At 53.9% G+C, this 25,452-nt stretch overlaps 1 protein-coding gene across 1 annotated transcript in view; it reads left to right on the top strand.

Annotated features, from left to right (window-relative positions):
- LOC140428230 (coagulation factor VII-like) overlaps positions 1 to 25,452 on the top strand; it is a 187,516-nt gene that overhangs the window by 75,288 nt on the left and 86,776 nt on the right. Inside the window, 1 exon segment of the mRNA XM_072514477.1 lies at positions 6,889 to 7,029. Coding sequence (XP_072370578.1) covers positions 6,889 to 7,029 — 141 coding nt within the window.

Genomic DNA, 25,452 nt, shown 5'->3' with positions numbered 1-25,452 from the left:
TTTGTTATCCTCTGTTTGTTTTTGTAGCCTTCCCAATCTTCTGACTTCCCACTACTCTTTGCCACATTATAGGCTTTCTCTTTTGCTTTGATGAATTCCCTGACTTCCTTTGTCAGCCATGGCTGCCTAATCCCCCCTCTGATAACCTTTCTTTTCTTTGGGATGAACCTCTGTACTGTGTCCTCAATTACTCCCAGAAACTCCTGCCATTGCTGTTCTACTGTCTTTCCCACTAGGCTCTGCTCCCAGTCGATTTTTGTCAGTTCCTCCCTCATGCCCCTGTAGTTACCTTTATTTAACTGTAACACCTTTACATCTGTTTCTACCTTCTTTCTTTCAAATTGCAGACTGAATTCTACCATATTATGATCACTGCCTCCTAAGTGTTCCCTTACTTTAAGATCTTTTATCAAGTCTGGCTCATTACATAACACTAAGTCCAGAATGGCCTGTTCCCTCGTGGGCTCCATCACAAGCTGTTCCAAAAAGCCCTCCTGTAAACATTCAATGAATTCCCTTTCTTTGGGTCCACTGGCAACATTATTTACCCAGTCCACCTGCATATTGAAGTCCCCCATGATCACTGTGACATATACATATTACATAGAACATACAGTGCAGAAGGAGGCCATTCGGCCCATCGAGTCTGCACCGACCCACATTAATCCCTCACTTCCACCTTATCCCCGCAACCCAATAACCCCTCCCAACCCTTATGGACACTACGGGTAATTTAGCATGGCCAATCCACCTAACCTGCACGTCTTTGGACTGTGGGAGGAAACCGGAGCACCCGGAGGAAACCCACGCGGACACGGGGAGAACGTGCAAACTCCGCACAGACAGTGACCCAGCGGGGAATCGAACCTGGGACCCTGGCGCTGTGAAGCCACAGTGCTAATCACTTGTGCTACCGTGCTGACCTTGCCTTTCTGACATGCCCTTTCTATTTCGTGGTGCATTTTGTGCCCCTGGTCCTGACCACTGTTAGGAGGCCTGTACATAACTCCCATTATGGTTTTTTTGCCTTTGTGGTTCCTCAACTCTACCCACACAGACTCCACATCATCTGACCCTATGTCGTTTAGTGCTATTGATTTAATTTCATTCCTAATTAACAAGGCAACCCCGCCCCCTCTGCCCACCTCTCTGTCTTTTCGATAGGTTGTGAATCCCTGGATGTTTAAATGCCAGTCCTGAATCCCCTGCAACCACGTCTCTGTGATGCCTACCACATCATACCTGCCAGTCACAATCTCAACCACAAGCTCATCTATCTCATTCCGTACACTGCGCGCATTTAAATATAGCACCTTTAATTCTCTATTGACCGACCCTTTTTGTTTTCTTAGTGTGGTGGACCTTGGTTTTCTGAGCCTTTCCATACACTGTGTCATATTTTGTGAGATGGGGACTATCGTAACCTCTCCTGAGTTCTGTCTTTTCGTGCTTTTTTGTATTCCTAAGCAGCTACGCTTCCCACTAATTACTTCACCTCTTGGTTCCCTGACTTTCTCTTCCCCCCCAATCTCTAGTTTAAAGTCCTATTGACCACCCTATTTACTCTTTTCGCCACAACACTGGTCCCAGCTCGGTTCAGGTGGAGACCATCCCAACGGTATAGGTCCCCGCTGTCCCAAAACTGATGCCAGTGTCCCATGAAAAGGGACCCCTCTTTCCCACACCACTCTTTCAACCACATGTTAACTTCCCTTATTCTTGCCTCCCTATGCCAATTTGCACGTGGCTCGGGCAGTAATCCGGAGATTATGACCCTTGAGGACCTGTTTTTTCATTTGAATCCTAGCTCTTTATAATCTCTATAGCAGTTTGAAATTCAGCAAAGACAAAGGGATTGTTTAAGAAGGGGAAAGTACAGTCTGAAAGGAAGCTTGCAGGGAACATAAAGCCTGACACTAAGAGTTTCTACAGATATGTGAAGAGAAAGAGATTTGTAAAGAGAAATGTAGGCCCCCTACAGATAGAAACAGGGGAATGCATAATAAGGGACAAAGAAATGGCTGAGTAATTTAATACATACTTTGGTTCTGTCTTCACAAATGAGGACACAAATCAGATCCCAGAAATGATGGAGAATGAAAGGTTTTGTGAGAGGGAAGAACTGAGGGAGATCAACATTAGTAGAGAAATGTGCTGGGAAAACTGATGGGACTGAAGACAGATAAACCCCCATGGCCTGAGAATCTGCATCCCAGAGTGCTTAAGGAGGTGGCTCTGGAAATAATGGATGCATTGGTGGTCATCTTCCAGGATTCTATAGACACTGGAACTGTCCCTGCAGATTGGAAGATAGCTCACGTCACTCCGATATTCAAAAAGGGAGGTAGAGAGAAAGCAGGGAATTATAGACCAGTAAGCCTAACATCGGTAGTGGGGAAAATGCTTGAATCCATTATCAAGGACTTTATGGCAGAACATTTAGAAAACAGTGGCAGGATCAGTCAGAGTCAGCATGGATTTATGAAGGGAAAATCATGCTTGACAAATCTGTTGGAATTCTTTGAACAAGTAACCAGTACAGTCGACAAGGGGGATGTGGTATACTTGGACTTTCAGATGGCGTTTGACAAAGTCCCGCATAAGAGATTATTGTGCAAAAATTAAAGCGCATGGGATTGGGGGAAATGTATCGAGGTGGATAGAAAACTGGTTGGCAGAGAGGAAACAAAGAGTGGAGATTAATGGGTCCTTTTCAAATTGGCAGGCAGTAACCAATGGGGTACCAGAGGGATCGGTGCTGGGACCCCAGCTATTCACAATATATATTAATGATTTGGATTAGGGAACAAAATGTAACATCTCAAAGTTTGCAGATGATACCAAATTAGGTGGGAGGGTGAATTGTGATGATGTGAATGGTGGATGCAGGGATTCTACAGCAAGATCGGGACAGGTTGGGTGAGTGGGCAAACCAATGGCAGATGCAGTGTAATTTGGATAAGTATGAGGTTATTCATTTTGGAAGCAAAAACAGGAAGGCAGATTACTACCTGAATGGTTGTAAATTGGGAGAGGGGAGTGTGCAGCGGGACCTGGGTGTCCTTGTGCTCCATAGGCTGAAGGTAAGCATGCAGGTGCAGCAGGCGGTAAAGGAGGCTAATGGTATGTTGGCCTTCATTGCGAGAGGTTTTGAGTATAGAAGCAGGGATGTGTTGCTGCAATTGTACAGGGCCTGGGTGAGGCCACACTTGGAGTATTGTGTGCAGTTTTGGTCTCCTTCTCTGAGGAAGGATGTTCTTGCTCTTGAGGGAGTGCAGTGAGGTTTACCAGACTGATTCCAGGGATGGCGGGACTGTCATATGAGGAGAGATTGACTAGGTTGGGATTGTTCTCGCTGGAGTTCAGAAGAATGAGGGGTGATCTCATAGAGACTTATACAATTCTAACAAGACTAGACAGGGTAGATGCAGGGAAGATGTTATCAATGATGGGTGTGTCCAGAACCAGGGGTCACAGTCTGAGGATTCAGGGTAAACTATTTCGGACAGAGATAAGGAGACATTTCTTCACACAAAGTGTGGTGAGCCTGTGGAATTCATTACCACAGGAAGTAGTTGATGGTAAAACTTTGAATATATTCAAGAGGCGGCTGGATATAACACTTGGGGAGAATGGGATCAAAGGCTATGGGGAGAAAGCAGGATCAGGCTATTGAGTTGGATGATCAGTCATGATCGTGTTGAATGGCGGAGCAGGCTCAAAGGGCCAAAAGGCCTCCTCCTGCTCCTATCTTCTATGTATCGATGTATCGATGATATTCCCTGATTACATGCATCTGTAATTTTGTGTTTAATGCCATTCCCAACCTCACCACTGCAGTTTGGGATCTATATATGACACCCACTAATGTTTCTCGCCCCTTGGTATTTCTTAACTCTACCCATACAGACTCCACATTGTCAGAGCTAATATCCTTTCTCAGTATTGTGTAAATTTCCTCTTTCACCAGCCATGCCACGCCACCACCTCTTCTTTTATGCCTGTCCTTCCTAAACACTGAAAACCCTGGGACATTCAGTTCCCATCCCTGTTCACCCTGCAGCCATGTCTCCGTAATCCAAATTATATCATACCCATTTATATCTATCTGCGCAATCAGTTCATCCACTTTTTTGCAAATGCTCCGTGCATTCAGGCCCAGAGCCTTTAAGTTTGTCTTTTTCACATTGTTTATCTTGCTCCCAATATTTTTCTCTACTGCCCTGTTTGAATTTTGTCCTTGGTTTCTCCACCTATCACTTTTCTTATTCACTTTTTTACCTTTTACTTTTGTCCTTGCTCTCTTTTTCTCTGACTTCTTGCGTAGGTTCCCACCCCCCTGGCATATTAGTTTAAACCCTCCCCAACTGCTCTAGCAAATAGGTCATCAGTCCCAGTCCTGCCCAGGTGTATTCCGTCCAGTTTGTACTGGTCCCACCTTCCCCAGAACCAGTCCCAATGCCCCAGGAATCTGAAATCCTCCCCCTGACACCATTTCTTCATCCACATATTCATCCAGTATATCCTGTCATTTCTACTCTGACTAGCACGTGGCACCGGGAGAGATCCTGAGATCACTACCTTCGAGGTCCGATTTCTTAACTTCCTTCCTAGCTGCCTGTATTCTGCTTTTAGGACCTCATCCCTTTTTTTTACCTATGTCGTTTGTACCGATGTGTACCACGACCACTGGCTGTTCACCCTCCCCCTCCAGAATGTCCTGTACCCGCTCCAAGACATCCTTGACCCTAGCACCAGGGAGGCAACACACCATCCTGGAGTCTCGTTTGCGGCCACAGAAACGCTTGTCTATTCCCCTGACAATTGAATCCCCTATGACTACTTATCACCCTCCCCTCTACAGCAGAACCAACCGTGGTCCCACGGGTTTGGCTGTTGCTGTTTTCCCCTGAGAGGCCATTCCCCTCAAGAGTATCCAAAACAGTTCTGCAGGGGAATGGCCACAGGAGATTCCTGCACTACCTGCCTCGCTCTCTTGCTCTGTCTGGTGGTCACCCATTCCCTTCCTGCCTGCGGAGTCTGAGCCTGCGGTGTGACCACCTCTCTATACGTGCTATCCACGATGCTCTCGGACTCGCGGATGCTCCACAGTGTCTCCAACCGCCGCTCCAGCTCCGAAACTCGAGCTTCCAGGAGCCAGAATGGTGGGCTAGATTCTACAATTTTGAGACTATGTCCGGAGGAAGTGTCTGGTTTTACGATGAGAAAGTTGGTGCCGCCCCCGCACCGATGCTACGACCGGTGAGGTGCTAGCAGCCGCGCCACATAAAATGCACAGCCTTCCCGATATAAACGTCTGGAGAATTGCCGGGTCCGTGGCCGCACATGTGCACGCGGATGACCTGCAGCGGTCGCGCCATACAACATGGCGCTGGCCGCGCGTGGACCTGACCTGCCAGATAGTGCTCCCTTGGGGACCCCCTTGCCACCCCAGGCCACCTCCCACCAGTCCCCCCAGCCCTCGTCGAAGACCCCCTGGTCAGCAGCACAGCTCCCCCCCAACTGTGGCGGCGCTGGACACAGTCCACAGCCGCCACGTTGGGTTTACGAAAACTGAGAGCTCACGTATCCCGTGCCGTCAGGAACTCGGACCATCGGAGGTGAAGCATCAGGAGAGGGCCTTCAGGTAACACCCTGAGGCCGTCCCAATGGTGTGCCGCGTGTTCCTCGATGACGCCGTTTTGGAGCAGCACAGCATCCGATAACAGGCACTGTCCCGATTTGGTCGTAGACAGGGATTCTCTGCCCGATTACCGATTACGATATCTTTGAGAATGGATATTGTGAGCAGTTCTGCAGTGACGTGCGAATGCATCTCGTCAATGCAGCTGTACAGAGGACTTCAGACTTGGCGACGATGGAATATCCTGCATTGGTAAAGGTTATTAACACTGCATTTTCTTCACAATTGATGAACAAGTGTACAGGTTACATAAAACTAAACTGTCAGAGGTCAAGGATGTACTTTTCAGAGAGCAGGGACGCAATAACCAAAAGGTAGGATGGACCCCATAATTCAGTGACAGCAGGAATCTGACAACTCATTGATAACAGGGGCGGGATTCTACGGTCGGCGAATCCGAAATCGCATTTGGCGATCGGCAGGAGAATCCCCGTTTGTGCCGAAATCGTGCCCCCTCAAAAATGACGAACTCAAAGAGTATGCCACACGCCATATGGACAGCCTCAGGACGTCACCTGAGGCCCTCCCCTGATGCTCCGCCCCCAATGGACCGAGTTCCCAACGGCGTGGAACACTTATCCTTTTTTTTTTAGTGAACCCGGCGTGGCGGCTGGGGCTGAGTCCAGCTCCGCCGTAGCCGGGGGGCCGCTGGCTGGAGGGCCTTCATCAGGGGCTGGGGGGACTGGTGAGGGGTGGTCCGGGGGTGGCGAGGCTGGTTACTGGGGGACAGTTTTTGGCAGGCCGGGTCCGCCCGCGGCTGGCGCCATATTGCACGGCGCGGCCACTGACCCGGAAATTCTTCGGCCATATCCGCAGGTCAAGCCGGGGGTTTTACGCTGCAAGGCTGCTCTGATCCGTCAATTGTCTGTTCCTCAGCAGCGCGCTCTCTCCAACACCAGGATTCTCCGTTGCTGCCTGCCAATGAGATTTCCCATTGTGGCCACCCCATGCCACCGGGAAACCCACGGACGTGGGTGTGCTGCTCAAGCAATGGAAAATCCTGCCGGTGGAAAATCCAACCAGCCCTTTGTGCATATTGGACTTGTATACTTGGAAATCATACATAGTGCTGATATTAGTTTAGTGTCTATATACATCTATATAATGCATGCATATATAGCTACATTACATATATTTCCAACAATAGTTATTTCCTCCATGTGACTGATTTCTCTTGTATTTAGAAAAAACCAACAGAGTTGAGTGTATCTTTGAGAATGGATATTGTGAGCAGTTCTGCAGTGATGTTGCGAATGCATCTCGTCAATGCAGCTGTACAGAGGACTACAGACTCAGCGACGATGGAATATCCTGCATTGCTAAAGGTTATTAATACTTGATTTTCTTCACAATTGATGAACAAATGTACAGGTTACATAAAACTAAACTGTCAGAGGTCGAGGATGTACTTTTCAGAGAGCAGGGACGCAATAACCAAAAGGTAGGATGGACCCCATAATTCAGTGACAGCAGGAATCTGACAACTCATTGATAACAGGGGCGGGATTCTGCGGTCGGCGAATCCGAAATCGCATTTGGCGATCGGCAGGAGAATCCCCGTTTGCGCCGAAATCGCGCCCCCTCAAAAATGACGAACTCAAAGAGTATGCCACACGCCATATGGACAGCCTCAGGACGTCACCTGAGGCCCTCCCCTGATGCTCCGCCCCCAATGGACCGAGTTCCTGACGGCGTGGAACACTTATCCTTTTTTTTAACCCGGCGTGGCGGCTGGGGCTGAGTCCAGCTCCGCCGCAATCGGGGGGCCGCTGGCTGGAGGGCCTTCATCAGGGACTGGGGGGACTGGTGAGGGGTGGTCCGGGGATGGCGAGGCTGGTTACTGAGGGACAGTTTTTGGCAGGCCGGGTCCGCCCGCGGCTGGCGCCATATTGCACGGCGCGGCCACTGACCCGGAAATTCTCCGGCCATATCCGCAGGTAAAGCCGGGGCGTTTATGCTGCAAGGCTGCTAGCCCCCCACCAGACAAAGGATCGATGCAGCTTTTACGCCGTTTTTTCTGTTCCCACGCCAGAGTCAGCATTTAGTCTGCAAATCAGAGAATCCAGCCCCAGGAATAATTCGCTCATCAAAGGAATCCTACAATTCAATGACAACAGGAATTCTACAATTCACTGGTAACAGGAATCCTATAATTTACTGATGGCAGGAAACTTATAATTCACTGTTAGAAGGAATGCTGTAATTCACAGACAAAGAAGGGAAGGAGGGAGAGGAGTAGAGCATTAGTCATTGGGGACTCCATAGTTCGGCGATTCTGTGGGAACGTGTGTTGCCTCCCAGGTGCCAGGGTCCGTGATGTCTCAGATCGTGTTTTTCGGATCCTTAAAGGGAGCTGCCCCAAGTCGTGGTCCACAGAGGCACCAATGACATAGGTAGGAAAAGGGATGGGGAAGTAAGGCAGGTATTCAGGGAGCTAGGGTGGAATCTTAGAGCTAGAACAAACAGAGTTATTGGGCGTCATTCTCCGACCCCCCGCCGGGTCGGAGAATGGCCGTTGGCCGCCGTGAATCCCGCCCCCGCCCCCGCCGAAGTCTCCGAAGGGAGAAAAGTCGGCGGGGCGTTAATGGCGCCGCTGCCGCGGAGAATGTCACGGGTCTGCGCAAGGCAGCCGATTTTCGGCCTGCCGATATTCTCCCTTCCGGATGGGCCGAAGTCCCGTCGACGTGATGACCGTTCACGTCGACGTGAATCAAACCTCCTTTTCATCGGCGTGACCCGGTGCTCCAGGCTCACGCCGACCAGCGAGGAGGTGAGTGACGGCTTGGGGGGTTGGCTCTGGGCAGGAAATGGCGTGGCCGCAGACTGATTGCGTGAGGAGAGGTGTGTCTCGGCTTGTGTGTGTGTGCGGCGGGGGGGGGGGGGGGGTGGTTAGAGTAGGCTGGGCTCCGGGGGAGTGCCGGGAGGGGGTCCGTGCCGGGGTGGAGGTTGGGGGTTGGGGGGGTCCGTGCCGGGGTGGAGGTTGGGGGGGGGGTCCGTGCCGGGGTGGAGGTTGGGGGGGGGGTCCGTGCTGGGGTGGAGGTTGGGGGTTGGGGGGGTCCGTGCTGGGGTGGAGGTTGGGGGGGGGGGTCCGTGCCGGGGTGGAGGTTGGGGGTTGGGGGGGGTCCGTGCTGGGGTGGAGGTTGGGGAGGGGGTCCGTGCCGGGGCGGAGGTTGGGGGGGGGGGTCCGTGCTGGGGTGGAGGTTGGGGGGGGGTCCGTGCTGGGGTGGAGGTTGGGGGTTGGGGGGGGTCCGTGCTGGGGTGGAGGTTGGGGAGGGGGTCCGTGCCGGGGTGGAGGTTGGGGGGAGGGTCCGTGCCAGGGTGGAGGTTGGGGAGGGGGTCCGTGCTGGGGTGGAGGTTGGGGGGGGTCCGTGCTGGGGTGGAGGTTGGGGGGGGGTCCGTGCTGGGGTGGAGGTTGGGGGTTGGGGAGGGGGTCCGTGCCGGGGTGGGTGATGGGAGGGCAAATGAGTTGGTCCACCTGGCCAGGTGCCAGCCTCCAACAGTTGGACCCATGCGGTCCATGCCACCTGGCTGGGGGGAGGAGGGGATATGGGCAATGATGACATGTCGTCGTTCCCCTCCCCCCCACCAGGCCGTCATGTTTTCAGACCATCCAGCGATGTTGGCCGCCGTGGTGGCAGCCGCTCATGTCTATGTTGCCCTGGATGAGGAGGAGGAGGAGGAGGAGGAGGAGGAGCGTGCCAGGGAGGCGGCGCAGGCTGCCGCAGAGGGGCAGGCGGCAGCCGCCCAGGCTGGAGGGACACCTGACCGACAGGACGAGGAGGGGGAGGAGTACGTCGCGGCCCCACGGCAACGGAGGCACCCGAGGGCGCCCCGTGTGTACCGGCCCCGGCAGTCATACCAGGACCTCACGGACCGGGAATGCAGGAGGAGACTCCGGATGAGCCGGGAAACCGTGGCACACATCTGCCACCTGCTGGCACACCTGTCACCGCGTGGCACTGGCGGGGGACACCCTCTCCCCGTGTCCGTCAAGGTTACGGTGGCCCTGAACTTTTATGCAACGGGGTCATTCCAGGCACCGAGTGGGGACCTGTCCGGCATATCGCAGACATCGGTGCATCGGTGCATCCGGGCAGTGACAGATGCCCTTTATGCCATGGCGCACCGCTACATCCGCTTCCCCGTGGACCGGGCCAGCCAAGATGCCCGGGCCGTGGGCTTCTCTGCCGTTGCCGGGTTCCCCATGGTCCAGGGCGCGATCGATGGGATGCACGTCGCCGTGCGGCCACCTGCAGAGAACAGGGCCGTGTTCACTAATAGGAAGGGGACCTATTCAATGAACGTACAGGTGGTCTGCGACCACCGCATGATGATACTGCACGTCTGCGCCCGTCACCCAGGCAGTGTACACGACTCATTCGTGTTGTCGCGGTCATCCATCCCCGGCATGTACGAGGGACGCCATCCCCGGCTGAGGGGCTGGTTGCTGGGCGACAGGGGCTACCCATTGCGATCGTGGCTGATGACGCCTATACGGAGGCCACGCAATGAGGCGGAGAACCGCTACAATGATGCCCATGTAGCGACAAGGGGAGTGATCGAGAGGTGCTTTGGCGTGCTGAAGATGCGTTTCAGGTGCCTGGACCTCTCTGGGGGCGCCCTCCAGTATCGGTCAGATAGGGTCGGCCGCATCATTGTGGTGTGCTGCGTCCTGCACAACATAGCCCAGCAGAGGGGCGATGTGCCGCAGGCAGAGGAGGGCGGAGTGGAGGAGCAGCAGGAAGAGGCCCAGTCCTCCCCAGATGAGGGGGATGGGGGCAATGGTCAGGGCAGACGGGGTAGACACAGGCGGGTGGCTGTCCACCGTTACCGGCTGGCCCAGCGGGCACGGGACAGACTGATAGACGCCCGCTTCACTGACTAGATGTGCGTGGGAATCGGGTAGTATGGCCACAGACCGCACACCATGACAACAGCCGACCACCCACACCCCCCACCCATCCACCCACCCAGCACCCTCACCCCCCTCCCCATCCCCACACACCCCACCTGCATGCACACCACCCCCCCCCCCCCCAATTGCCGATCCACCGGCGGCACAACGGGCCGGGCTCACCCAGTTGCGGGTGGACGCGTGTCTATCGCAGGCCATGGAGGATGATGACAACCCGCCTCCGATGAGCACCTGGCTCTACATCGTTGGACTATGTCTGACCCATGGCCACAGTACCACCATCCACCCGGACCATCCCTGCATGCGGCTGTGACACTGCAGCGCACGGCCCCGTCCTCTGCCCGGGGGATGTTGATGGCGGCCCAGGGGGAAGGGGGCAGACTCACCTGGGGCTGAGGTAAGACCACCCGTCACACACACACTTGCGCTCAACGTACATGACACGCCCGCACACTTTGGACAGAGCACAAAGGCAGCTTCGGTAGGTGTAACATTGACTTTAATAACCAAAGGAGTTCATGCACGTGCCCTAGCCCCTAAAACTCATCTGTGCCCTGCACCCGTGCCAACTTACTCAGTGTCTAATTGTTTGGCCTTACGGGCCCTTTGACTACGTCTACGTGGTTCCCCAGACGGTACAGCAGAACTGGAGGTGGACTCCTGTGATTCCTGCCCTCTGACACTGGATCCCTTTGGCGGCCGTTTCCTGGGGCGTCCTGGCCTAGATGGGCCAGGCTGCGGCCCGGGCGACTGGGATGGCGAGCTGCCAGCCTGTCCTGCCCGTTGCCCACCCGATGCACCTGGGACGGAAAGGGGGGAGTCCGAGGTGTCGCGGTGTACCGGGACCTCCCCTACAGGGGGAGCCGGGACGGACCACACCACCTCCTCCTCCCTCGGGGTGCCCGATGGCCCCCAGGCCTCTACATGGGTGGGGGATGCGAACGGACTGGCCATCCGACGCCCCCCCGACATCTGGCGCTGCCAGTCCTGGAGGCCCGTGCTGGTATCGACAGGGGTCTGCAGGTTTGCAGCCATGGAGCCCAGGGGGTTGTCGAACCCTGTCAGTGACAGTGCGACGCCGGCTCGCACATGGCCACTGGCGCCGATGCCCTCAGCGATGGCCTGCTGAGACTGGGCCATGGCCTGCAGAGACTGGGCCATGGCCTGCAGAGACTGGGCTATGGCCTGCTGAGACTGGGCCATGGCCTGCTGAGACTGGGCTATGGCGTTGAGCGCCTCTGCCATCTGGCGCTGGCTCATGGCCTCCTGTGAGAGGGCAGCCATTTCCTGGGCCACAGACGCCGCCTGCACGGAAGGCCCCAGGCCTCGCAAACCGTTCCCCATGTCTGACACCGTCGCACCCATTGCCTCCACCGCGGACGCCACCCGTGTGGTGTCAGCCTGGGTGGCACGCATGACCGGGACCACTCCCAGCTCCTGGACGCGGGTGGACTCCTCCACCTGCGACCGCAGTCGCCGCAAGCCACCCGTCACCCTATTCGCTCGTCTCCGTGTCGGTGGTTGCATCGGATCTATGTGTGGGTGTGGTAACTGCAGGAACCCGGGATCCATCTGGGCGGCAGATGTTCGCTTGGCCTGGGCTGCCCTCCGACCGCCCGGTCCCTCTGCTGCTCCTACCTCCACCTGCTGTACCGGGACGGCTGTATTGTGCGCACCAGTGAGTGTACCAGACGCCTCATCACTAAAGTGCCCAACCGTGGTGAGTGTTTCTGCGATGGTGGAGGGTGTTGGTGACAGCAGTGGCGTTGTGTCGTGCTCTTTGTCCCACTCTGAGTCCATGGCACTTTGGGGTGGGGGTTCGTCTCCACCCATCCACTCTGAGTCACTGTCCGGTATTTCGTCTTCCCGGGTAGGGGTGTCCTGGGTAATGCTGTCCCGGGTAGTGCTGTCCCGGGTAGTGCTGTCCCGGGTAGTGCTGTCCCGGGTAGTGCTGTCCCGGGTAGGGGTGTCCTGGGTAGTGGTGTCCTGGGTAGTGGTGTCCTGGCTCGGATGTGACGGGGGCCTGTGGCTGCCCCCCTCATCGCTGGGTGGTCGCTCCCGCACGTGACGGGGGTGTCGTCTCCCTGTTGCTCCAGGTCTCTCCGTCTCCCGTGGTGTGCGAGGGGTATCCTGCGGGCGTCGCATGCTGGAGGGTGCGGGTCTCTCCGTCTCCTGTGGTCTCCGAGGGGCATCCTCCGGGCGTCGCATGCTGGAGGGTGCGGGTCTCTCCGTCTCCTGTGGTCTCCGAGGGGCATCCTGCGGGCGGTGTGCATCTGCGGGGATGGGTGCCTGGACGTTTGGTCCTGCGATACACAATGAAGCATGCATGGTTAGACATCAGGCAGTGATCAGGTGATACGGGGGAGGGGGATATAGGGGAGGGGGGATATGGGGACGGGCTGTTGGTGGCTCACTTGCTCGTGGGGCCCCGACCTCTGCATCAGCAACCTCCCGGTCCTCAGGTCCGCCAGCCAGTTCCAGGGCCCTTTCCTCGTGTACGGTCAGTGGCCTCTCATCAGCGGGCCCTCCTCCAGTCCTCACATGCTCCCTATTGTTGTGTGCGCGCTTCTCCTGTGGGGGGGGGGGGTGGTGGTGGCAGGGGTAAAAGGCAACAGTGTTAGGCAGGTATATGAATGCACGCCATCGGTTGCGCGTGCATTGCAGAGGTTAAGGTTAGGGCTGGATTCACTTGGGGATATGGGGGAGGGGGGGATATGGGGAGGGGGGATATGGGGGAGGGGGATATGGGGGATATGGGGGAGGGGGGATATGGGGGAGGGGGATATGGGGGAGGGGGGATATGGGGGAGGGGGGATATGGGGGAGGGGGGATATGGGGGAGGGGGGATATGGGGGATATGGGGGAGGGGGGAATATGGGGGAGGGGGGATATGGGGGAGGGGGGGATATGGGTGATATGGGGAGGGGGGATATGGGGGAGGGGGGGTATGGGGAGGGGGGGTATGGGGGAGGGGGGATATGGGGGAGGGGGGATATGGGGGAGGGGGGATATGGGGAGGGGGGGATATGGGGGAGGGGGGATATGGGGGATATGGGGAGGGGGGATATGGGGGATATGGGGGAGGGGGGATATGGGGGAGGGGGGTATGGGGGAGGGGGGATATGGGGGAGGGGGGATATGGGGGAGGGGGGGATATGGGGGATATGGGGGAGGGGGGGGATATGGGGGAGGGGGGATATGGGGGAGGGGGGTATGGGGAAGGGGGGATATGGGGGAGGGGGGGATATGGGGGAGGGGGGGATATGGGGGAGGGGGGATCTGGGGGAGGGGGGATATGGGGGATGGGGGGTATGGGGAGGGGGGATATGGGGAGGGGGGATATGGGGGAGGGGGGATATGGGGGGAGGGGGGGATATGGGGGAGGGGGAGATATGGGGGATATGGGGGAGGGGGGATATGGGGGATATGGGGGAGGGGGGATATGGGGAGGGGGGGATATGGGGGAGGCTCACCCTGCCTGCTCTGACGAGGTCGTTCACCTTCTTGTGGCACTGGGTGCCTGTCCGTGGTGTTAGGGCCACAGCGGTGATGGCCTCTGCCACTTCCCTCCACAGACGCCGGCTGTGGCGTGGGGCAACTCTGCGGCCGTGCCCGGGATACAGGGCGTCCCTCCTCTGCTCCACCGCGTCCAGGAGCGCCTCCACATCGCGTGACTCGAACCTCGAGGCTGAGCGACGGCTAGCCATCCAGTCGGGTGTTGCGGTCGGGTGTTCCGGTCGGGTGGGGGGGAGCTGCGCGGCCTTATGAGCCGTCAAGCCGTGCAGCGCGTATGACGCTGCACGGCGTGAACCATTGCGCAAGCGCGGATCCCGTCACGTCGCTGCTAGGCCCATTTCGGGCCGGAGACTATCGGCCCATTTTTATGACGTGACGCAAGTGGGATTTGCGCCGTTTTTTTGCGCCGATCGGCGGACCTTTCCGCTGATAACGGAGAATTTCGCCCATTATCTCTGGGTTGTTACCCGTACCATGTGCTAGCGAGACGAGGAATAGGGAGAGAGAACAGTTGAACACGTGGCTGCAGGGATGGTGCAGGAGGGAGGGGATTCAGATGCCTGGATAATTGGGGCTCATTCTGGGGTAGGTGGACCTCTACAAATGGGATGGTCTGCACCTGTACCAGAGGGGTACCAATATCCTGGGGGGGAAATTTGCTAATGCTCTTCAGGAGGGTTTAAACTAATTCAGCAGGGGGATGGGAACCTGAATTGTAGCTCCAGTGTGCAGGAGGTTGAGAGTAGGGAGGTCATGAGTAAGGTTTCAGAGTCGCAGGTGTGTACCGGCAGGCAGGAAGGCGGTTTAAAGTGTGTCTACTTCAACGCCAGGAGCATCCGGAATATGGTGGGTGAACTTGAAGCATGGGTTGGTACCTGGGATTTTGATGTTATGGCCATTTCGGAGACATGGATAGAGCAGGGACAGGAATGGTTGTTGCAGGTGCCGGGGTTTAGATATTTCAGTAAGCTCAGGGAAGGTGGTAAAAGAGGGGGAGGGGTGGCATTGTTAGTCAAGGACATTTGATGAAAGGACGTTTGATGAGGACTCATCTACTGAGGTAGTATGGGCTGAGGTTAGAAACAGGAAAGGAGAGGTCACCCTGTTGGGAGTTTTCTATAGGCCTCCAAAAAGTTCCAGAGGTGTAGAGGAAAGGATTGCAAAGATGATCCTGGATAGGAGCAAAAGTAACAGGGTAGTTGTTATGGGGGACTTTCACTTTCCAAATATTGACTGGAAACGCTACACTTTGAGTACTTTAGATGGGTCAGTTTTTGTCCAATGTGTGCAGGAGGGTTTCCTGACACAGTATGTAGATAGGCCAACAAGAGGCGAGGCCACATTGGATTTGGTACTGGGTAATGAACCAGGTCAGGTGTTAGATTTGGAGGTAGGTGGGCACTTTGGTGATAGTGACCACAATTCGGTTACATTTACTTTAGCGATGGAAAGGGAAGGTACATAACGCAGGGCAAGAGTTATAGCTGGGGGAAAGGCAATTATGATGCGATTAGGCAAGACTTGGGATGCATAGGATGGGAAGGAAACTGCAGGGGATGGGCACAATTGAAATGTGGAGCTTGTTCAAGGAACAGCTACTGCGTGTCCTTGATAAGTATGTACCTGTCGGGCAGGGAGGAAGTGGTCGAGCGAGGGAACCGTTGTTTACTAAAGTAGTTGAATCACTTGTCAAGAGGAAGAAGGAGGTGTATGTAAAGATGAGACATGAAGGTTCAGTTGGGGCGCTTGAGAGTTACACGTTAGCCAGGAAGGACCTAAAGAGAGAGCTAAGAAGAGCCAGGAGGGGACATGAGAAGTCCTTGGCAGGTAGGATCAAAGAAAACACTAAACCTCTCTATAGGTATGTCAGGAATAAAAGAATGACAAGGGTAAGAGTAGGGCTAGTCAAGGACAGGAGTGGTAAGTTGGGCGTGGAGAGGCGCTAAATGAATATTTTTCGTCATTATTCACACAGGAAAAAGACAATGTTGTTGAGGAGAATACAGAGATACAGGCTACTAGACCAGACGGGATTGTGGTTCATAAGTAGGAGGTGTTAGCAATTCTGGAAAGTGTGAATATAGATAAGTCCCCTGGGCCAGATGGGATTTATCCAAGGACTCTCTGGGAAGCTAGGGGGGCAATTGCAGAGCCTTTGGCTTTGATCTTTATGTCATCGTTGTCTACAGGAATAGTGCCAGTAGACTGGAGGATAGCAAATGTCCCCTTGTTCAAGAAGGGGAGTAGAGACAACCCTGTTAACTATAGACCAGTGAGCCTTACTTCTGTTGTGGGCAAAGTCTTGGAAAGGATTATAAGAGATAGGATTTATAATCATTTAGAAAGGAATAATTTGATTAGGGATAGTCAACACGGTTTTGTGAAGGGTAGGACATGCCTCACAAACCTTATTGAGTTCTTTGAGAAGGTGACCAAACAGGTGGACGAGGATAAAGCAGTTGATATGGTGTATATGGATTTCAGTAAAGCGTTTGATAAGGTTCTCCACAGTAGGCTATTGCAGAAAATACGGAGGCATGGTATTGACGGTGATTTAGCAGTTTGGATTAGAAATTGGCTAGCTGTAAGAAGACAGACTAGCTGTAAGAAGGTGGTGGTTGATGGGAAATGTTCAGACTGGAGTTCAGTTACTAGTGGTGTACCACAAGGTTCTGTTTTGGGGCCACTGCTGGTTGTTATTTTTATAAATGACCTGGAGGAGGGCGTAGAAGGATGGGTGTGTAAATTTGCAGATGACACTAAAGTCGATGGAGTTGTGGACAGTGCGGAAGGATGTTACAAGTTACAGAGGGACATAGATAAGCTGCAGCGCTGGGCTGATAGGTGGCAAATGGAATTTAATGCAGAAAAGTGTGAGGTGATTCATTTTGGAAGGAATAACAGGAAGGCAGAGTACTGGGCTAATGGTAAGATTCTTGGTAGTGTGGATGAGCAGAGAGATCTCGGTGCCCATGTACATAGATCCCTGAAAGTTGCCACCCAGGTTGATAGGGTTGTTAACTTTTATTGGTAGAGGGATTGAGTTTTGGAGCCATGAGGTCATGTTGCAGCTGTACAAAACTCTGGTGAGGCCGCATTTGGAGTATTGCGTGCAATTCTGGTCGCCGCATTATGGGGAGGGTGTGGAAGCATTGGAAAGGGTGCAGAGGAGATTTACCAGGATGTTGCCTGGTATGGAGGGAAGATCTTATGAGGAAAGGCTGAGGGACCTGAGGCTGTTTTCGTTAGAGAGAAGAAGGTTAAGAGGTGACTTAATTGAGGCATACAAGATGATCAGAGGATTGGACAGTGAGAGCCTTTTTCCTCGGATGGTGATGTCTAGCACGAGGGGACATAGCTTTAAATTGAGGGGAGATAGATATAGGATAGATGTCACAATATGTTCTTTACTCAGAGAGTAGTAAGGGCGTGGAATGCCCTGCCTGCAACACTAGTGGACTCGCCAACACTAAGGGCATTCAAATGGTCATTGGATAAACATGTGGATGATAAGGGAATAGTGTAGATGGGCTTCAGATTGGTTTCATTGAATTTTATCATAGAATTTACAGTGCAGAAGGAGGCCATTCGGCCCATCGAGTCTGCACCGGCTCTTGGAAAGAGCACCCTACCCAAGGTCAACACCTCCACCCTATCCCCATAACCCAGTAACTCCACCCAACACTAAGGGCAATTTTGGACACTAAGGGCAATTTTCATTGGCCAATCCACCTAACCCGCACATCTTTGGACTGTGGGAGGAAACCGGAGCACCCGGAGGAAACCCACGGTGACACGGGGAGAACGTGCAGACTCCACACAGACAGTGACCCAAGCCGGAATCGAACCTGGGACCCTGGAGCTGTGAAGCAATTGTGCTACCACAATGCTACCATGCTGCCCACAGGTCGACGCAACATCGAGGGCCGAAGGGCCTGTACTGCGCTGGAAGGGCAGGATTGGCAGCTAAACGTTCCAGGATTTAGATGTTTCAGGCGGGATAGAGGGGGATGCCCTCTGAGGTGTCCTCCCGCAGTACAGCTGCGCTACTGGTTCGGGATAATATCACAGCTGTACTGCAGGAGGACACCTCAGAGGGCAGTGAGGCTATATGGGTAGAGATCAGGAATAAGAAGGGTGCAGTCACAATGTTGGGGGTTTACTACAGGCCTCCCAACAGCCAGCGGGAGATAGAGGAGCAGATAGGTAGACAGATTTTGGAAAAGAGTAAAAACAACAGGGTTGTTCCCCAATATTGACTGGGACTCACTTAGTGCCTGGGGCTTAGACGGGGCGGAGTTTGTAAGGAGCATCAAGGAGGGCTTCTTAAAACAATATGTAGACAGTCCAACTAGGGAAGGGGCGGTACTGGACCTGGTATTGGGGAATGAGCCCGGCCAGGTGGTAGATGTTTCAGTAGGGGAGCATTTCGGTATCAGTGACCACAATTCAGTAAGTTTTAAAGTACTGGTGGACAAGGATAAGAGTGGTCCTAGGATGAATGTGCTAAATTGGGGGAAGGCTAATTATAACAATATTAGGCGGGAACTGGAGAACATAGATTGGGGGCGGATGTTTGAGGGCAAATCAACATCTGACATGTGAGAGGCTTTCAAGTGTCAGTTGAAAGGAATTCAGGACCGGCATGTTCCTGTGAGGAAGAAGGATAAATACGGCAATTTTCGGGAACCTTGGATAACGAGAGATATTGTAGGCCTCGTCAAAAAGAAAAAGGAGGCATTTGTCAGGGCTAAAAGGCTGGGAACAGACAAAGCTTGCGTGGAATATAAGGAAAGTCGGAAGGAACTTAAGCAAGGAGTCAGGAGGGCTAGAAGGGGTCACGAAAAGTCATTGGCAAATAGGGTTAAGGAAAATACCAAGGCTTTTTACACGTACATAAAAAGCAAGAGGGTAACCAGGGAAAGGGTTGGTCCACTGAAGGATAGGCAAGGGAATCTATGTGTGGAGCCAGAGGAAATGGGCGAGGTACTAAATGAATACTTTGCATCAGTATTCACCAAAGAGAAGAAATTGGTAGATGTTGAGTCTGGAGAAGGGTGTGTAGATAACCTGGGTCACATTGAGATCCAAAAAGACGAGGTGTTGGGTGTCTTAAAAAATATTAAGGTAGATAAGTCCCCAGGGCCTGATGGGATCTACCCCAGAATACTGAAGGAGGCTGGAGAGGAAATTGCTGAGGCCTTGACAGAAATCTTTGGATCCTCACTGTCTTCAGGGGATGTCCCGGAGGACTGGAGAATAGCCAATGTTGTTCCTCTGTTTAAGATGGGTAGTAAGGATAATCCAGGGAAGTACAGGCCGGTGAGCCTTACTTCAGTGGTAGGGAAATTACTGGAGAGAATTCTTCGAGACAGGATCTACTCCCATTTGGAAGCAAATGGACGTATTAGTGAGAGGCAGCATGGTTTTGTGAAGGGGAGGTCGTGTCTCACTAACTTGATAGAGTTTTTCGAGGACGTCACTAAGATGATTGATGCAGGTAGGGCAGTGAATGTTGTCTATATGGACTTCAGTAAGGCCTTTGACAAGGTCCCTCATGGTAGACTAGTACAAAAGGTGAAGTCACACGGGATCAGGGGTGAGCTGGCAAGGTGGATACAGAACTGGCTAGGTCATAGAAGGCAGAGAGTAGCAATGGAAGGATGCTTTTCTAATTGGAGGGCTGTGACCAGTGGTGTTCCACAGGGATCAGTGCTGGGACCTTTGCTCTTTGTAGTATATATAAATGATTTGGAGGAAAATGTAACTGGTCTGATTAGTAAGTTTGCAGACGACACAAAGTTTGGTGGAATTGCGGATAGCGATGAGGACTGTCAGAGGATACAGCAGGATTTAGATTGTTTGGAGACTTGGGCGGAGAGATGGCAGATGGAGTTTAATCCGGACAAATGTGAGGTAATGCATTTTGGAAGGTCTAATGCAGGTAGGGAATATACAGTGAATGGTAGAACCCTCAAGAGTATTGAAAGTCAAAGAGATCTAGGAGTACAGGTCCACAGGTCATTGAAAGGGGCAACACAGGTGGAGAAGGTAGTCAAGAAGGCATGCTTGCCTTCATTGGCCGGGGCATTGAGTATAAGAATTGGCAAGTCATGTTGCAGCTGTATAGAACCTTAGTTAGGCCACACTTGGAGTATAGTGCTCAATTCTGGTTGCCACACTACCAGAAGGATGTGGAGGCTTTAGAGAGGGTGCAGAAGAGATTTACCAGAATGTTGCCTGGTATGGAGGGCATTAGGAGCGGTTGAATAAACTCGGTTTGTTCTCACTGGAACGAAGGAGGTTGCGGGGAGACCTGATAGAGGTCTACAAAATTATGAGGGGCATAGACAGAGTGGATAGTCAGAGGCTTTTCCCCAGGGTAGAGGGGTCAATTACTTAAGGTGAGAGGGGCAAGGTTTAGAGTAGATGTACGAGGCAAGTTTTTTACACAGAGGGTAGTGGGGGCCTGGAACTCGCTACCGGAGGAGGTGGTGGAAGCAGGGACGCTAGTGACATTTAAGGGGCATCTTGACAAATACATGAATAGGATGGGAATAGAGGGATATGGACCCAGGAAGTGTAGAAGATTGTAGTTTAGTCGGGCAGCATGGTCGGCACGGGCTTGGAGGGCCGAAGGGCCTGTTCCTGTGCTGTACATTTCTTTGTTCTTTGTTGTTCTTTGTAATGTTCTAAATTCTGAACTCCAAAGGGAACTGGAGTCTCTGGCTGCGATTCTCTGGTCCGCCGCCAGAGTGCCGTCGCCGTCGCCAAAACGGGAGTACTTTACTCCAGCGCCGGTGCCGGTTCCGAGACCCGATTCTCAGGTCCTGGGGGGCCAGCACGGCGCAGGAGCGGCCCACGCCGCTGCAGCTGCCGGTCCCGGCGTTGACCTGGCGCCGCGGGGTCCACGCATGCGCAGTTGGGCCGGCACCAAGTAGCGCCTGCGCACTGGCTGTCATCCTCACGCCTGCCCCGACGCCAAATGCCGCAGGGATCCAGGAGCCGGCGCGCCAATCGGTGGGCCCCGATCGCGGGCCAGGCCACTACAGAGGGCCTCCCCGGGTTGGACCACCCCCCCAGGCCGCCCCCGGACCCTTCAACCCCGAGGTCCTGCCGGCCCAGAGCATGTTAGAACGCCGCCGGCGGGACTCGGATTGTTTCAGACGGCCATTTGTCACCCATGAGGCTCACACCCCGCAGCTGCACTCAAATGGTCCACCCTCCCCCCCACACACACACACCGTCCCAGCCGACAAGGTGGCTGCAAGGAGAGCAGCGCCACGGTTCAGGGACGCTGAGCTAGACACCCTACTGGAGACAGTGGAGGAGAGAAGGATGGCCCTGTATCCCGGCCCGGGAAGAAGGCCGCCAGGTGCTGCCATCTGCTGTGCCTGAGTGCAGGTGGCAGAGGCAGTCAGTGCTGTGGGCAATGTCGCCCGGACTGGCATGCAGTGCCGGAAGAAACTTCACGACCTTCTCAGGGCGGCCAGGGTGAGTTGGTTGCTCTGTGCCCCTGGCACTAACCCCTTCCCCCCCCCCGCCCCCCCACACACCCGTAACCCGGCCCTTCCGCTCCCGGGAGCCGGCCGAACACCCACCCTGCCCCACATGCCAGAACCCATGCCTTCCGCCATGGCCAGGTGCCCTCGCCACTGAGGCCACCATCGACCCAGCCCCTGGGTCAGAGCGTCTAATGGTGTTGTTGTATGTGTGTCCCCTCCCGCCCCCCCCCCCCCCCCCCCCCCCCCAGGAGAAGGACAATCGTACAACCGCTGGGAGCGGGAGAAGACTGGTGGGGGACAACCAGAACTGTGGACCTTCACCGTGACCAAGCAGAGGGCCCTGAATGTGGCCGGTGGCCCAGAGGAAAGGGATATCGCCGAGGTGGAGTGCGGTCACGCGCAAGCACGTGTGTGGGCACCCCCCCCTCCACTTCACCTCCCCAACCCCTAATCCCCCCATTTCCTCGCCCCATACCTCCCTCATTCCCCTCACCCCCCTCAACCCTCCCCCACACCCCTCTCGCCCCACATCCCCCCCACCCCCTTCACCCCCACATCCCCCTCACCCCTGTCCACCCCCACTCTACCCCAGGCCGCTGTCTAATCATATGTTTTGTCATTTTGTGTCTCACAGGAGCTGCCGGAGTTGGGGCGGGTCCATCAGGAGTCCCCGTCCCCAGCCAGTGCCAGATGCAGTGCCCCCCAGACAGCCGAGCACTGACGGGCAGAGCAGCCCAGACATCAGCCCGGAGCTCGGCTCGGAGGATGACACTCCCTCCTTGCTGTCTCCTACACCCTCCATCATCTCAGAGACTATCACCTTGGTTGAGCACATTAATGAAAAGGCTCCTGGGACACTATCTGGTGCGTACCACACATCGCATCCGGCACAGCAGGTGGAGGTAGGAGCAGCCGAGGGGCCGGGCAGTCGGAGGGCAGGCCGGCCCCAGGAACCAGCTGCTGCCCAGATGGGTCCTGGGCTCCTGGAACATCCAGTCCCAGCCACAGTGCAGATGCACTCAGAGACCCAGGGACCACAAGAGGGGATGACGGCTGGCATCCAGCACCTGCAGGTACAGGTGGAGAAGTCCAACCGCTTGTAGGAGCATGGGGTGGTGCCGGCCATGCATGCTTCCCAGACCGACACCGCACAGATGAAGTCTGCGGTGGAGGTATTGGTGGCAACGGTTTTGGCTATGGATCAGTGTGCCCAAGGTCTGGGGCATTCTGTGCAGGTAGTGGCCGAGGCTCAGGACAGGGCTGTCCTCTAATAGGCAGCCATGTGCCAGAGCCACATGGACATTGCAGCGACGCTCCTCAGCATGGCCCAGTCACAGAAGGCCATGGCTGGGCACATCAGCGGCATTGCCCAGGCAGACACAGAGGGAGGTGACCCAGTCCCAGAGGGACACGGCCCACTCACTGGCTGATGTGGCACAGACCCTCAGGGTGGTGGCACAGTCACACAGTGATGTGGTGCAGTCCCAGGCGGAGGTGGTCCTCTCCCTGTGCATGTAGATTGATGCAACCATCAATTCACACGAGACAGAGAGCTGAAGTGAACAGTGGCTTTAATCAACTAGAACAGTGCCTGCCTGCGACTGCTCTGCACTGAGAGCTGCCTACAGGGCAGCTGCTCTTTATAGAACATAGAACATAGAACAATACAGCGCAGTACAGGCCCTTCGGCCCACGATGTTGCACCGAAACAAAAGCCATCTAACCTACACTATGCCATTATCATCCATATGTTTATCCAATAAACTTTTAAATGCCCTCAATATTGGCGAGTTCACTACTGTAGCAGGTAGGGCATTCCACGGCCTCACTACTCTTTGCGTAAAGAACCTACCTCTGACCTCTGTCCTATATCTATTACCCCTCAGTTTAAAGTTATGTCCCCTCGTGCCAGCCATATCCATCCGCGGGAGAAGGCTCTCACTGTCCACCCTATCCAAGCCCCTGATCATTTTGTATGCCTCTATTAAGTCTCCTCTTAACCTTCTTCTCTCCAACGAAAACAACCACAAGTCCATCAGCCTTTCCTCATAAGATTTTCTCTCCATACCAGGCAACATCCTGGTAAATCTCCTCTGCACCCGCTCCAAAGCCTCCACGTCCTTCCTATAATGCGGTGACCAGAACTGTACGCAATACTCCAAATGCGGCCGTACCAGAGTTCTGTACAGCTGCAACATGACCTCCCGACTCCGGAACTCAATCCCTCTACCAATAAAGGCCAACACTCCATAGGCCTTCTTCACAACCCTATCAACCTGGGTGGCAACTTTCAGGGATCTATGTACATGGACACCTAGATCCTTCTGCTCATCCACACTTTCAAGAACTTTACCATTAGCCAAATATTCCGCATTCCTGTTATTCCTTCCAAAGTGAATCACCTCACACTTCTCTACATTAAACTCCATTTGCCACCTCTCAGCCCAGCTCTGCAGCTTATCTATATCCCTCTGTAACCTGCTACATCCTTCCACACTATCGACAACACCACCGACTTTAGTATCGTCTGCAAATTTACTCACCCACCCTTCTGCGCCTTCCTCTAGGTCATTGATAAAAATTACAAACAGCAAAGGCCCCAGAACAGATCCTTGTGGTACTCCACTTGTGACTGTACTCCATCTCTGTCTTCTTTCAGCTAGCCAATTTCTGATCCACATCTCTAAATCACCCTCAATCCCCAGCCTCCGTATTTTTTGCAATAGCCTACCGTGGGGAACCTTATCAAACGCTTTGCTGAAATCCATATACACCACATCAACTGCTCTCCCCTCATCTACCTGTTCAGTCACCTTCTCAAAGAACTCAATAAGGTTTGTGAGGCATGACCTACCCTTCACAAAGCCATGCTGACTATCCCTGATCATATTATTCCTATCTAGATGATTATAAATCTTGTCTCTTATAATCCCCTCCAAGACTTTACCCACTACAGACGTGAGGCTCACCGGTCTATAGTTGCCGGGGTTATCTCTGCTCCCCTTTTTGAACAAAGGGACCACATTTGCTGTCCTCCAGTCCTCTGGCACTATTCCTGTAGCCAATGATGACATAAAAATCAAAGCCAAAGGTCCAGCAATCTCTTCCCTGGCCTCCCAGAGAATCCTAGGATAAATCCCATCAGGTCCCGGGGACTTATCTATTTTCAGCCTGTCCAGAATTGCCAACACCTCTTCCCTACGTACCTCAATGCCATCTATTCTATTAGCCTGGGGCTCAGCATTCTCCTCCACAACATTATCTTTTTCCTGAGTGAATACTGACGAAAAATATTCATTTAGTATCTCGCCTATCTCTTCAGACTCCACACACAATTTCCCATCCCTGTCCTTGACTGGTCCTACTCTTTCCCTAGTCATTCGCTTATTCCTGACATACCAATAGAAAGCTTTTGGGTTTTCCTTGATCCTTCCTGCCAAATACTTCTCATGTCCCCTCCTTGCTCGTCTTAGCTCTCTCTTTAGATCCTTCCTCGCTACCTTGTAACTATCCATCGCCCCAACCGAAACTTCACACCTCATCTTCACATAGGCCTCCTTCTTCCTCTTAACAAGAGATTCCACTTCCTTGGTAAACCACGGTTCCCTCGCTCGACGCCTTCCTCCCTGTCTGACCGGTACATACTTATCAAGAACACGCAGTAGCTGATCCTTGAACAAGCCCCACTTATCCAGTGTGCCCAACACTTGCAGCCTACTTCCCCCCCAAGTCACGTCTAATGGCATCATAATTGCCCTTCCCCCAGCTATAACTCTTGCCCTGCGGTGTATACTTATCCCTTTCCATCATTA

The sequence above is a fragment of the Scyliorhinus torazame genome, chromosome 8 (genome assembly GCF_047496885.1).
Source record: "Scyliorhinus torazame isolate Kashiwa2021f chromosome 8, sScyTor2.1, whole genome shotgun sequence".
NCBI classification, from domain to species: Eukaryota; Metazoa; Chordata; class Chondrichthyes; order Carcharhiniformes; family Scyliorhinidae; genus Scyliorhinus; species Scyliorhinus torazame.
Note: the sequence above shows the minus strand (reverse complement) of the source record. Positions and strands in the feature narration are given on the sequence as shown.